The 13,982-nt window shown below is 44.4% G+C and overlaps 1 protein-coding gene across 1 annotated transcript in view; it reads left to right on the top strand.

Moving 5' to 3' along the window:
• The first annotated feature begins 886 nt into the window (after positions 1 to 886).
• Positions 887 to 13,982, top strand: part of PLCL1 (phospholipase C-like 1) — a 40,957-nt gene continuing 27,861 nt past the window's right edge. Inside the window, exons 1-2 of the mRNA XM_010160662.1 lie at positions 887 to 3,355; positions 5,531 to 5,734. Coding sequence (XP_010158964.1) covers positions 935 to 3,355; positions 5,531 to 5,734 — 2,625 coding nt within the window. The 5' untranslated portion in view covers positions 887 to 934. The remainder of the gene's footprint in view (positions 3,356 to 5,530; positions 5,735 to 13,982) is intronic.

The following is a 13,982-nucleotide window of genomic DNA, read 5'->3' as shown; positions in this document are numbered from 1 at the left end:
GCAGTGGGGAGACAAGAGAGTGTGAGGTAGGTTAGAGGTGAGCAGCAGGCTATGGGCTCCTACGTTAGCAGCCATGAGAGCCGTGTGGTTGTGCACACAGCAGAGATGAGCTTCTCACCCTAACAAGAGCGTCCTTTGGCAAAGGACACTAAAACACCCAAATAAGAAAGCCCAGGCTCCCCTGGGTGGGTATCTCAGGTGTCTGACTCATGGCTGTTGTTTGGTTTTGTTTTAGTTTTGCTTGAGGTGTCCAAGGTTGCAGAAAAGAGGCAGAATTGAGTCAGGACACTCCTCTGCCGAGCACCAGGCTGTCATGTGTGCCCCACAGGCCTACTGACCCATCCCAGGCTCTCCTCCTAGTGCTGCATTAGAGACGCCTTCCCGTTCCTCACCCACATAGGCCGAGACTCTCTTCTCATGCCTTTTCATCCCAAAGTTCCTCCTTTATTCATGGTATGTCTCAAATCCTGGTGAGATCCACCCCACTTCTGGTTATGCAGACCTGAACCAGGTGCTGGAGCTTCCCACGAAACCCCTCTTCCCATTATGTATCTGTTTTGAAGATGTGCATGACACAGCTGGATACCACCTCCTCACTGCTGTAGGGAGCTGCTGAGATCTGGAAGGCAGTTTAATAGCTGCAAATGTCAGTCATGAAAACCTGGTGTATCTAATCCTGCAATCAATCAAGTTGCTGTATAGCTCAGTATATTTTATAGCTCAGTAGGGAACTGAATTGTGGGAAGGGATAATATGTTGTGTTTTGAGGTTCAGAAGAACTTGAATTATCTTTAGATAAACATATCTTCTCTATTATTTATGCACTTGTGGAATGGCCAAAGGAAACTTACTTTTTTTTTTTTTAAATGTAATTGTTCCACAGGATCCTTCAAACCAAAAATGTGGAAGAAAGAAAACTGTGTCCTTCAGCAGCATGCCATCAGAGAAGAAAATAAGCAGCGCCAGTGACTGTATCAGCTTTATGCAGGCTGGGTGTGAACTGAAGAAAGTTCGTCCAAATTCCCGGATTTATAACCGTTTTTTTACTCTGGATCCTGACCTGCAGGCTCTTCGTTGGGAGCCTTCCAAGAAGGACCTTGAGAAAGCCAAACTTGATATTTCTGCTATAAAAGAAATCAGGCTAGGGAAGAACACAGAAACATTCAGGAATAATGGACTTGCAGACCAGATTTCTGAGGACTGTGCACTGTCGGTAATTCACGGTGAGAACTACGAGTCCCTCGATTTGGTTGCCAATTCAGCTGATGTGGCCAATATTTGGGTGTCTGGATTAAGGTACTTGGTTTCTCGTAGCAAACAACCCCTGGATTTGATGGAAAGCAGCCATAATACCCCACGGTTTGCCTGGCTAAAAACTGTATTCGAAGCAGCAGATGTTGATGGTAACGGCATCATGTTAGAAGATACATCTGTGGAGCTAATAAAGAAGCTTAACCCCACCTTAAAGGAATCAAAGATTAGATTAAAATTTAAAGAAATCCAGAAAAGCAAAGAGAAACTGACAACACGAGTAACAAAAGAGGAATTTTGTGAAGCATTCAGTGAACTTTGCACAAGACCTGAAGTTTATTTCTTACTCGTGCAGATATCTAAAAACAAGGAGTATCTAGATGCCAATGACCTCATGCTCTTTTTAGAGGCTGAGCAAGGAGTGACCCACATAACAGAAGAAATGTGTCTAGATATTATACGCAGGTATGAGCTTTCTCAAGAAGGGCGCTTGAAGGGTTTTCTTGCAATCGATGGATTTACCCAATACTTGTTGTCCCCAGAATGTGATATTTTTGACCCAGAGCACAAAAAGATTGTCCAAGACATGACACAACCTTTGTCACATTACTACATCAACGCATCCCACAACACGTATCTAATAGAAGACCAGCTCAGAGGGCCAGCTGATATCAATGGGTATGTCAGAGCCTTAAAGATGAGTTGTAGAAGTATTGAACTAGATGTCTGTGACGGCCCAGATAATGAACCTATCATTTGTAACCGCAACAACATGACATCCCCAATTGCCTTTCGAAATGTCATTGAGGTAATAAACAAATTGGCCTTCTTTGCCTCAGAATACCCCCTTATTCTCTGCTTGGGGAACCACTGCTCAGTGCAACAGCAGAAGGTAATGGTACAACACATGAAAAGGATCTTTGGAAACAAGCTATACACAGAGACACCTTTATCCTCAGAAGTCTACCTGCCATCACCTGAGAAACTGAAAATGAAGATCATTGTGAAGGGGAAGAAGCTGCCCTGTGAGCAGGATATAGTGGAGGGAGAAGTCACAGATGAAGATGAAGAGGCTGAAATATCCCGGAGACTGTCAGAGGACTTCTCAAGGGAACCGAAGCTGATCTGGCTCTGCAGGGAATTGTCCGACTTGGTGTCCCTATGCAAATCTGTCCAATACAAAGACTTTGAGACATCCATGAAATCTCAAAATTATTGGGAAATGTGCTCCTTCAGTGAGGCAGAAGCCAGTCGGATTGCAAATGAATACCCTGAAGATTTTGTCAACTACAACAAAAAGTTTCTGTCCAGGGTGTACCCGAGTGCTATGAGGATAGACTCCAGTAACCTAAATCCTCAAGATTTTTGGAATTGTGGTTGCCAGATTGTGGCAATGAACTATCAGACCCCGGGGCCCATGATGGACCTACACACTGGCTGGTTTCTACAGAATGGGGGATGTGGGTACGTTCTCAGGCCTTCAGTGATGCGTGACGAAGTGTCTTACTTCAGCGCAAATACCAAGGGCATTGTTCCAGGGGTCTCTCCCCAAGTCCTGCACATCAAAATAATCAGTGGTCAGAATTTTCCAAAGCCCAAGGGTGCGTGTGCAAAAGGGGATGTCATAGACCCTTATGTCTGCATAGAAATACATGGGATTCCTGCAGACTGCACCGAACAAAGAACTAAAACTGTTCAGCAAAACAGTGATAACCCCATTTTTGATGAAAGCTTTGAGTTCCAGATCAATCTACCGGAACTGGCCATGATCCGTTTTGTTGTTCTGGATGATGACTACATTGGGGATGAGTTCATAGGGCAGTACACCATCCCGCTGGAATGCTTACAGCCTGGATACAGGCATATACCGCTGCGCTCTTTTGTGGGGGATATCATGGAGCACGTTACCCTCTTTGTTCACATTGCCATAACCAACCGAAGTGGTGGTGGGAAGGCCCAAAAGCGCAGCCTCTCAGTGAGGATAGGGAAGAAGGCAAGGGAATACACCATGCTAAGGAACACTGGTCTCAAGACTATCGATGACATCTTTAAGCTGGCAGTGCATCCACTACGAGAGGCTACTGACATGAGAGAAAACATGCAGGTATGACACTTCAGTTGTGTGCGTTTTGTGTGTCCTCAAGGTGGAAGTGAAGGTTCTGGTAGGGCAAACCTGTGAAGCTGGTGGTAGCTGGTGAAGCTTCAGACCCACAGCTGTTGTCAACCTTTTAACTGGACATTGGGAAGCTGATAGTTAGGGATGTTAACTAACAAGCAAGTGTGGGATTAGGCAGAAATGTTTTAAAAATCAATAAGCCTTCTCCAAACACGTGCTTTACTGGTTGTTTTTGTCTGAGAAAGCAGAACTGAGGGTACGTTTGTACCCCCAGGGCTCAAAAACTTCATTTCCTTGCTGGTCCTGGACAACGTCAGCAAGCTTTTGTTTAGCTAACTGGAGGTTATACTCTTAATTTTCTTTGTCTGGGTGAGTATAAGAAACAGTCAGTGGACATGTCATTAAAGTCTTGTGTACATCAGAGAAACCCACCGTGCAAAGAGCAGCACTTTTCCCTGGGTGTGTGTTGCCACCGTTTGCCCAAGGGCTGCAGATGTTCACCACAGACACCGAGTGGCACTTGGGTTGTAGCTCCCTCCCTGCAGAATAGCTGTGTTGTCCCTGATAGCTGAGCGCCAGCACAGACACTGGTGCTGTGTCTTGGCTCAGGGGGTCTCCTGGCACCACCCATGCTGCTCCTAGGGCAGCTGGAGCCTGCTGCAGCCAGGGACAATTGGGCCTGGGTGCACTGCACTGTTCCAACTGCCTGGGCTAGAGCTTCATGGTCGGCAGGAGGTGAAGTGACAGCAAGGTCAAACAAGCACCAGCCTGCCCTGTGCTCTCGTCCATGGCGGGGGCGACTCTGAGGGTTTGGTAAGGGGGCAGCTCTCAGTCTCAATTTGGAGGTCCAGGTGCTGCCTAGAAACAAAACTGAGCAGCATTAATCAACAAGTTTTCTTTAATAACTAGCTGAAATCAGCCATAACTATCTCCTTGGTAAAGATACAGAAACAATTCATTCTTCTTTCTTGAAAACAGAAGAAAAACACATAGCACTTCATTGACTCCGCTCTTCTGGACAGAGTCTAAAGTAAATTAGATGTTGGCAGCTGGAAAAGTTTACAAAATGACATAAGTTTTAAATCACTCCCAAAGGAATAGTCTAAGCATATTTTTAAAAATGGGAAACTCTTCCCAGCCTTTCCTTTCCTGCAGGCCTTGAAAGTTTGAACCGCTGACTCCACCTTCTGTCTAGGTCAGGCACTATATGTGAACTGTATTGAAGAAAATAGTCTTGAATCTGACTCAGAAATAGCATTAATGTGCCTTCCAAGTGAAATTTCTGTACAAGACCTTGTTCTGGAGAATGCTTTGTGAAGACAGTCGTTAGATTTAACTTCATTCTAATGTATTCAGTTAATGAAAAAGCCTCTATTAATTATCTGGGCATTTTCTGATGACTTTTTTTCAGCAAGATGTGTAGGGCAACATTTACAAGGTATGGGCTGTTACAATGCTCTCTTACTTTGATCTTGTGCACGCTGGTCACTCATTGTGTGACTCAAGAAGGTGAGCGATGGGGGCATGTCAGCCGCACATCTACTGACTTGATAAATAAATAAATCCTGGCATGTTAGCTTCATTTGACCTGTATATCCAGTATTGATTTTCTTACATGTGACCTATGAAGGGGTAAGAGTGTTTGTGTTTCTTTATGATGTGGTAATGCACAGCTGAAAACAAAGTGGTTTTTTCCTGCTTGCCTTTCCCATGGGAAATCCAAGGTCTGTCGAACTTGTTCTTGCTGGAGGATGATAATGACGGGAGAATGAGGCGATTACAGCATCAAAAGCAATTGGAGTCTGAACAGTTGGGAAGAGAAATAGCATTTTAGGTTGATGGTTTAATTTGCTAGGGACCAGAGCTTGTCCCTGGTGGGACTGGATTTGCAATGCAAAGTAGCTGCAGAGCTGGCAGCTGGGATACCTTGGCCTGGGGGAAAGCTGGAGCTGGCAGTAGGCTTGGGGAGCCAAGAATGGGGGTGGCCGGGAATTCCTGTGCGTGCCATCATCCTGGGGTCCATGAGGGGCCCAGGAATGGCAGACAGTGGCATAGCACTGCCCCACATCACTGGGGAGGAGCAGGCAGGTGCTGACGAGGTACTGGCAGGCAGAGGGGACCGAGTGGCAAGACGTGCTCAAGCATTTCTTTTCCTTTCCCCAGAATGCCATGGTGTCTGTCAAGGAGCTGTGTGGGCTGCCGCCCATTGCGAGCCTCAAGCAATGCATCCTGACCCTCTCCTCACGCCTTGTGAGCAGCGACAACGCACCCTCCGTGACCCTCTGCATGAAGGACGCGTTTCCTTACCTCGAGCCTCTGGGCTCCATGCCCGACGTGCAGAAAAAGGTCCTGGCAGCGTACGACCTGGTAGGTGCTTACCTCTGCTACCTCTGCCTTTCCTCACCTTCCTGAATATGGCAGGCGATGCTCGCTGGCTTTCATGCACCCAAACGTTTCACTTAAAAGAGTGAGGCTCTTCAAATGCCTTAAGCTATGTAAAATTGTCCTTTAATCACCAAAATCGCCACATTAGGCTTTTTGCTGTTTATTTTTTTGGGTTGTTTGTTTTTTTGTTTTTTGTTTTTTTTTAACAGGGCTGTGGCTAGCACAGATTGGCACTTGAGAAGGGACTTTTTTTACAAATCCAGCAGCAATGCAGCATGTACTGGAGGCTGTTAGTTGTTGTCCTTGAGAAGTGGCAAGATTTGTGCGCTGCCCTTTGCTTGCCTCTCCGCAGCAGAGGGCAGGGCCATTAGACAGGGAGCTGCAGCGTGGGAGTTCTCGGGCAAAGCAGAGCCCTCCCTGATGCCTTTCAGCAGCACTGTATGTAGAGCCCATGTCCCTGCCAAAGCGAGTCAGAGTTGCTCTTGGGAAGGGCACTGCAAAGTTAGAAGGGAAGTTTTACAAATGCGCGGTTTTTTTTCAGCGAGGAAGGAGAAGACAGAGTGGTACAGGAATACTCACAAACACGTAGAGATGAGCTGAAGTCATTCCAGGTGAATGTGGCTGCTCAGCCTTGTACGGCATATGTCAGTGCCGTGGGTGATGGAGCAACAGCTGTGTGTGGTCTCCAGCAGCAGAAGTTGCTGTCGCGTTGTGCCTTGCGGGCCGTTGGGCTGCCCCGTCGTTTCCCATCCTCAGTAGATGGTCGGCAGTGACGGACAGCAACCCGCATGGTTTTGCAAACCCTGACGTAAATATTGCACTGTGGCAGCCAGACTGAATCACGATGCATGTTGAGTGCACGGCAGTTACTTCTGCAGCTTATGTTCATAAGGAATAAAAAGGGGACTAACTCTGGGGGTACCAGATTGCTTTCAGAGACCCTGAAGTGTTTCAAAGAGTGATCTCAGCTTTGACCAGCTGTTCAGTGTGACAAACTCTCAGGTCCTTTCCATCTCGCTTTTAACTCTTTGTAACACAATTCTGGGGAGAAAATCAGCTTGGGGAGAAGAGGGAGACACTGATGTTGATTAAAAGAAAAATACTAAAAATACTCTGAAATAAGCCTTGGGTTCCTTCCAGAGTAGTTTATACTATTAGAAGGTGATTAAGTTGTGGCAATAAAATACCAGCTGTACCAGTACCAGAACGAGGATTTGTAAATCCTGTTCATTGCCGTACTTTAGATTGGACTTTTTTGGATAGATTTGTTACATGGTGTGATGTCTCTCTGAAAGAGCAAATACCACATAAATAAGAGATTTTTCTGACTTTGGAGGCTTGCTTAATGGAGTTTTACCAAAATGAATGTGTCACCTCTTATCTTTATAATTACATACTGAAGAGTACAGATGGGACATTTCAAGGCCTCCTTGTGCTTTGGAAACAGTTTTTCAATTTAAATAGGTGAAAGGCCTCTTTTGGATGCAGACAAAACCACGTGTCTAACTGTTTTAAAAAATGTTTGCTCTCCTATTTGTCTCTGGTGGAAGAAGATGGACCTCAAATGTCAAGAGACAGTGCAAGGAGTTTAAAATCAGAGGACTGAGAAAGAGAAGGGAATTCTGTGCCTGTGTAAGGGTTGATTTGAGATGTAATTCTGGTTAATGAGAACATGATACTTTAAATTATTTTTACATGCTTTGTCTGGCTGGGACTGCCTCTTACTTTGCTAAACTATTTGCTTCTGAGAAAGCAAAAGCCAGATTTAATAAATGGTTTTGTTGCATTTTGGATATTTGCCTTTTGAGGCAATGCCAGCAACAGAATATTGAAATCTATTTAGCCTTTTCTGTGTTTGAAAAAAATGAGCTGCCTCTATCAATCTTGATATTTGAAGGGGGAGGGTTTGCAGTTTTAATATTAAGAAAGGGGTCTTCCTTGCTGTGGTGTTTGTAGTGACTTGGTATAATCCAGGGTGTATTTCTATTTAACAGTAACTTTTCTTTTTCTTTTTCTTTTTCTTTTTCTTTTTCTTTTTCTTTTTCTTTTTCTTTTTCTTTTTCTTTTTCTTTTTCTTTTTCTTTTTCTTTTTCTTTTCTTCTCTTTGCAAATGAGAGCACAAGGAGATGTTGTCGGAAAGCAATATCGATATTTTAGCTATTTATTTATTTATATTCAAGATAGACTGCAGTTCAGCCTTTTAAGTTGTTGACAAATACGGCTTCAAGGAACTGGATCCACAAGTGCTTGCTACGTGCCTTTAATTCCCCGGAAATGTCTCTTCACCTCAAAGCACTTTTTGGGTGAATAGGCTTGAGAGCAATTTTAAATGCATAAAATAGCAGCTGTTGATGTTGGCTTCCCTCTTGTATGAATGGGCTGTGGTTGTTAATTCATTTTACAGTAGAAATGAAAAAGGTTTGGCCCTAAAGCTCATAGTGGGAAGCTGTGATTGTAGGTCTGCCTCACTCGCTGGGCTCCACAGCACAGGTGGCATGAGTACTGGGCAAACCCTTCCTCGCCACCTCCAAAAATACCACATATTTCACATTCTTTAAAAAGCCTGCTTTGGAAATATTCTCTGATAAAACCAGCCCTGATGTGTTGAATTTTTCCCTGGAAAACTGTAAGTTGCCAGCTGAACATACCTTTTTTTTTTTTTTTTCCCGTTTATTTTTTCTTCCCCCAAGGAAAGTATAAACTCTGCCAGTGTGTTTAATGGGGCATAGACTCTGACAGCCCAGGCAAGTGGAGGTGCAAATGCTGGGAGACCTGCCACAACGATCTGGAAAACAATTAACTGTCTGTTCCTCCTGCTCGGCCTTCGTCAGCAGGCGTGATAGACAAAGACTGGTTTGTGCAGTTTGTTTGTTTTTTCCTGGGCAATTAATTTTACCATTGTGTTCTGCATTAAGTATTTTCTTTTGAGAGAGGCGTTGTTAGAATGAAATTTAAAGTGCTTTGTCTAAGGAACTGGAATGGTGTTTCAAGGCTCTATTTATTTTTTTTATGGCTGCATTGCAGTAGATTAGTGGAACTTGACTGTTGTTACTGAGTTCAGTGGAGGAAGAGGCTTCATTGACGGTACTGGGTTGTATGGGAGTTTCTGCAGAGGAGAGCAGGGAAGGGGGTTTGCTGAAGACGGGAAAATAAGGTAGACCATTGACAATACACAGAACACATTTTTTAAAGGTCTGTTGGCTACCAGAAATATGGTTTAGAACGGTTTATGTCTACTTACAGCTTTGGGTGTTACCCTACATAGAGTATGGTGAATGGATTCCAATAATGTCATTGATTCCCACACACACGTCATAGGATAGTGTAGTGTGTCATTGACAGAGCTGTTCTTCAGACCTTTCCTTTCCCGTGAAGGAGGATTCTCCCTCTCCCCCTCCGCCTGTATGCTCCCCATTGTCAGTGCCAGGCATAGGAAGGTGCTGGCTCAGGTTGGCAGCACAAGCAGTGTCCCACGTAACCTGTCACATTGATGCCCGTGTTCATTGATCACATCTGAAAAAAGGAGATACTCGATGTGAAGAGAAGGGATAGGGCCCAGCTGGGCCTGGCAGATGGTTGAATTATTCACTGCAAACAGTTATCCTGTGAAGTGAGGGTTTTTTGGTTGAGAATTGTTCGGAAGCAGATTGTGGTTTCTCAGTCTGCACGATATAATCATGTGCTGATGCAAGCGTGCATGAACTCAGGGACATGTGCACTTTTCTTTTCAGTTACCGGTTCAGCGGTATTTTTCCTCCAAGATCAAATGGTTGAATCATTTGCAAATCAAAAGCAATTAACAAGTGATAATAAATGTTCTTAGTTTTACACAATCTCTTGGCTTATGTGTGTACAGAAATATTTCAGAAAAATAAAAGAAGCTCCCCAAGTATCTGTGCATGTTTTTGAATCATAAACAACAAAGTGTAAAGAAAGTTGAACAGAGAAGCTATTTGTTATATAAACTTGTGTTGACAATAACATTTTTTTCTGTATTCAAGCCTCTTTACTGGAACTGATCTTGTTATCCTGGAGCAGACAGGTAAGGAAGGACTGCGTGTCTGTAGGTACAGTTGGGAGATGGCAAGTTAAGAATGACTCAGCCAACGTGGAGATGGATTAGGGATTTCTGAGTAGAGAAGTAATATCTGTGACGCTGCTGGGGAATAGGTCGATGTCTCCAATCGCAGTGGTTTTGTTGACAGAGGTACTGGTCCATGCACACTAGCAGGAGTCTGCTGAGGTGTGTGTGGAGAGGAACTGCTCTTTTGTCTGCTTTTCTTTCAGATTCAATCTCTTTGGGTTTCTTTGTCTTGATGCAGGTGTGACAGCTCTTTATTCCCAAGGAGAAAGTCCATTTTCCCAGTATATGTCAGTGCAAAATGACTAAATAGTTTTTTGTGAGCTTTTCCACTGAAATTCATATTTCAGCTGGGACAGAGTCATCCCCAAAGGAATGTTTTTCACAATTCTCTTAGCAGCTGAAGACAAGCGGGGTTGCAGAGCAGAACATCCACTGCCAAAGAAGTGTCATAACCCTCTGACGTCAAACACAGTCCAGTACATGGACATTGTCTTGAATTTGTATCTGTTTTAAGGAGTTTTCCGTCCAAAATTGGACATAGTCTGGGAAAGCAATTATCCTGTTTCTGTCTCCACTTATAATTTTCTCTCTTATTTATTCACCACTCAGTTTCTGTCTCTGATATCCACATCCCTTAGTCCCTTCTAAAATAGGACCTGAAAATGGTCAGAACTGCTGTTACTGAGTGAAGTTCCAGTTGGGTACTTCAGCTACTCTGCTGTAACATAATCAGAGAAAGCTGACCCCTTCCCCTGTTCCTCTACTGCCCCTTTTTACAGAGGACTTGTCCTCATGCACCAGATCGCATCCTGCAACATCCTCACACCATATTTCCCCTGAAATACTTGTAAGCAAAAGCATGCAATTGGGATTTAAGGTGACTTCTATTCAGATCCTTCTGCAGTTTGTGTTGATAAGGCATTTCAGATGTTTCCAGCTCATGTAACCATCCCTGATAACTGCTCCTCTTACTGGGCTGCTGCAGGAAAGAGCTCACATAGAGAAACTTGGCTTGGAGCGTAGTGGGATGGAGATGTGGTGGACGGGTAGCCAGCGTTCATTCCCACGTTCTGGCACCACGTGCACTTTCTCCCTTTTTACAGGGCATGCTGGCACACGATTTATTGCCTGGCTGGTTTTTGTCCCACATGTCTGCAAGAAATGCTCAATGCTGAAGAGGGAATCCTGTTCAAATTTGCATGAGCCCAGTTCGTGCTTCAGCTCTTTTTCCAAACTGGCTGTAATTTTGTAGTGTTTCTGTTTGCCTGGGGACGGCAATTCGTGGATTTGTTTGTTTGGTGGTGGGTTTGGGGCCTCCTACTGTCAATGGAAGGCATAGGAGATTGGGACAATGAGAAAAAGCTGCTTCTTTTTGCAGTTTGATGTTCCCTGGTTTCTGTTCTAAAGTTTGGAATATTTATGAGAGGATTCTTTGAACTGTCCCTTTTGTATCATTTATCTTGCCAGCAGGAGCAGTGCTTTAATTTGCCACCAGGAGTTTTTCCTGTCCTTTTTTTTTTTTTTTTTTGGGTGAGACTCTGCTGTGTTAATTTCCTCTCCCCTTTTCAGTTCAGTGAAAGGAAGAAATTTTTCTCTATCACCGGAGTTCATTAAAGCCAAAAGAAGTAACACTTTTTGTTCAGCCTGTAATCCTGTGATTAAACTACCTTTGGTACATAGAAGAAACAAGCCTGTCAGTTTCTTGTGAGTAAAACAGTAATGTACGGAATGTTCAGATATTTTAAATTTCACCTAGCAATTATTTATCTTCATAATTAACACTTAAGAGACAAAGTAAAGCATCGTTCTTTCTGCCGAAAAGTGTGATTTTCAATTGGATAGTGCATGCTATATTTAGGCCCTGAAATGAGACAGGTCAGTTCATTTCCAGCCCATGGTTTGTTCCGCTTTCTGGATCTCATATGCTGATCAAGGAGAGCTCCCGGGTTTGTGCCAGCTCTTGCTTCCCATGCTGTTGTGAGAAACTGCCATGATCATAACAGGGTGCTTCACGTGGATTGAGACAAATCAAGTTTAGGCTTCTTGCTTTCAGCATTTCCTAAGAATATTTAAATTACATGAGCTATTTTGTAGGTAAAACCCTAACCTGTGCGGATGAGGTTTTGTATTCTTTATTCCCATTAGTTTATTAAACGTGACATGTACTTCTGGGACTCGTGCCATGTGCATCTTTTGTCAGTCTGACCTACCCCTTACTCACTTTGTGTTGTGAGAGTATTTCTGCTGCTGCAGGCTCTCTAGGAGGGTTAGCACCTCCAGGGCTTGCAAAACTCCTTCTGTCACAGCTCCCATGGAAACATGGCAGGGGTCCCCAGTGGGAGGAGTGGTCTGTCCTCTGTCCCTGCAGAGCTCTGCGCTGCTGCAGCTGCTGAGGGAGCACAGGAGGGACCCGGTGGGTCTTGGTGCTCAGGACGCGGAGCCCAGTACTGGAATGAGCAGGATCCCAAGTGATGTCAAGGTGTGTGGTAGTTTCTCCCACTCGCCCTTCTTCCTTTCTGCTTACTCTCATAGGTGTATGCTGTTGGTCAGCAGGATGGCTATACTGGAATCAGGTTTTGTGTGCTTTCACTCCTATTTTTGTCCACTCCTGGTTTTTCCCCCTGTAGTTATGTTAGACACATCACTCAGTAAAGTTTATCACCTCCTTTATGACATGGGAAACTCAAGTTGTCCTGAGCAGTCCTGCCAGCTTCAGCAGCTGCTTTCCTTATGACTCCAGCATCTATCCTCTAAAGGTTGCTTTTCAGTATCTGTTGCATGGGGCTTAATCCCTTGAAGCCCAATGTTCAGGAGGTAACACTGATGGAGCGTGACTTTCCTGAGGGAGTAGGACGTCTCTTGCTCCTTGAGAGTCGCTCACCGAAGCGGTGTGCCATTTGGGAGCTGACATTAACAGCATCCTGATGGGCTCCAGGCACATTTACACAACTGCCCAGAGCACTGGCAGGTCTGAGCAGAGTGAAGGTGTGTGGAAATTCATGCTGCAAACAGCAGGAAGCTTACTCTTCACATTTGAGACAGGTTGGTGGATTTTGAAATATTACTGGCAAAACTGGGTTTGAAAATCTCTGGCTATCGTGTGATTTATGGGGTTACTTTTCCAGCAGGAAATCTCACAGCCCTCCCTGTTGTGTTTAGGGCTTCTGGCTCTTGTTTTGGCACCAGGAGAAGTAGGTGACATCCTCAAGCAGCGTTTCAGATGTGATGCCAGCTGGAAAAGCAGGAGAACATGGAGACTGGGGGACTTTATACTCATTTCAGAACCAGTGCCAAAAAAGAAAAAGGGTATCTCGGTGCCATGACAGAGAACTGTGAGCGGGAGCTGTCGGTGAGCAGAGCCACCGTAGCAAAGTCTTCCAGGGTCTGATGGATGGGACCAAGTGGGGGTGTTTATGGCCAACATGCTGTATCCCTGGTCAGCATCCTCCACTCCAACCAGGAATCCTGCCAAACTGCTGCCCGCTGTCTTGTGTCCAGCGTGAAAGGATTTGCGGAGCACCAGTTTCCAGCTGAGGCTCTCGCCAGCTTGCACCTGCCTTAGACTGAATACTGACAAATTGCTAACTCTAGTTTCAGTAAAGAAGTAACTTAGCTTTTTAGGTGACCTTTACAATGTTTACTTAGTAAATACTCCCCCAAGTGCAACCTGCTGTGCAAGTGAAAATGTATGATAGGGGGGAAAAAAAAAAACCAAACCACAAACAAAGAAATAAATAAAGCAGAAAGTGGGTGGGTGGTTTTGTTGGTTTTTTTTTTATTAGTTTGGCTACTTTTTTTGAGAGTTGTATCAGTTTTCGTGACAGGATTTGCACAGAATCCTTTAAAGAGCATCTATTGTGATGTGCTTTAAGAAAAACAAACCCAAAAACTCTCCAAGCAAAAAAATCCCACATTCTGTGCTATAATTTTATTCCTGGATAGCAATTACTTGCCTGTTGTACTCTTAATCTGTATGAATCAGTCGCTGGTTCTTCTAAGGGAATACACAAGCAGGATCTCGTGCTCCCTGAAACTGCACACATGGTTCTTGTTGGGAGTGGAGTCTGGCCTGTCAGGTAGAGATCCCAGGTCCTGCACGCTGTGTTGTCAGAGCTGGCGAAGGCACCACAGACCAGTCAAAATCAC

The sequence above is a fragment of the Eurypyga helias genome, unplaced genomic scaffold (genome assembly GCF_000690775.1).
Source record: "Eurypyga helias isolate BGI_N326 unplaced genomic scaffold, ASM69077v1 scaffold11731, whole genome shotgun sequence".
Taxonomy (NCBI): domain Eukaryota; kingdom Metazoa; phylum Chordata; class Aves; order Eurypygiformes; family Eurypygidae; genus Eurypyga; species Eurypyga helias.
Note: the sequence above shows the minus strand (reverse complement) of the source record. Positions and strands in the feature narration are given on the sequence as shown.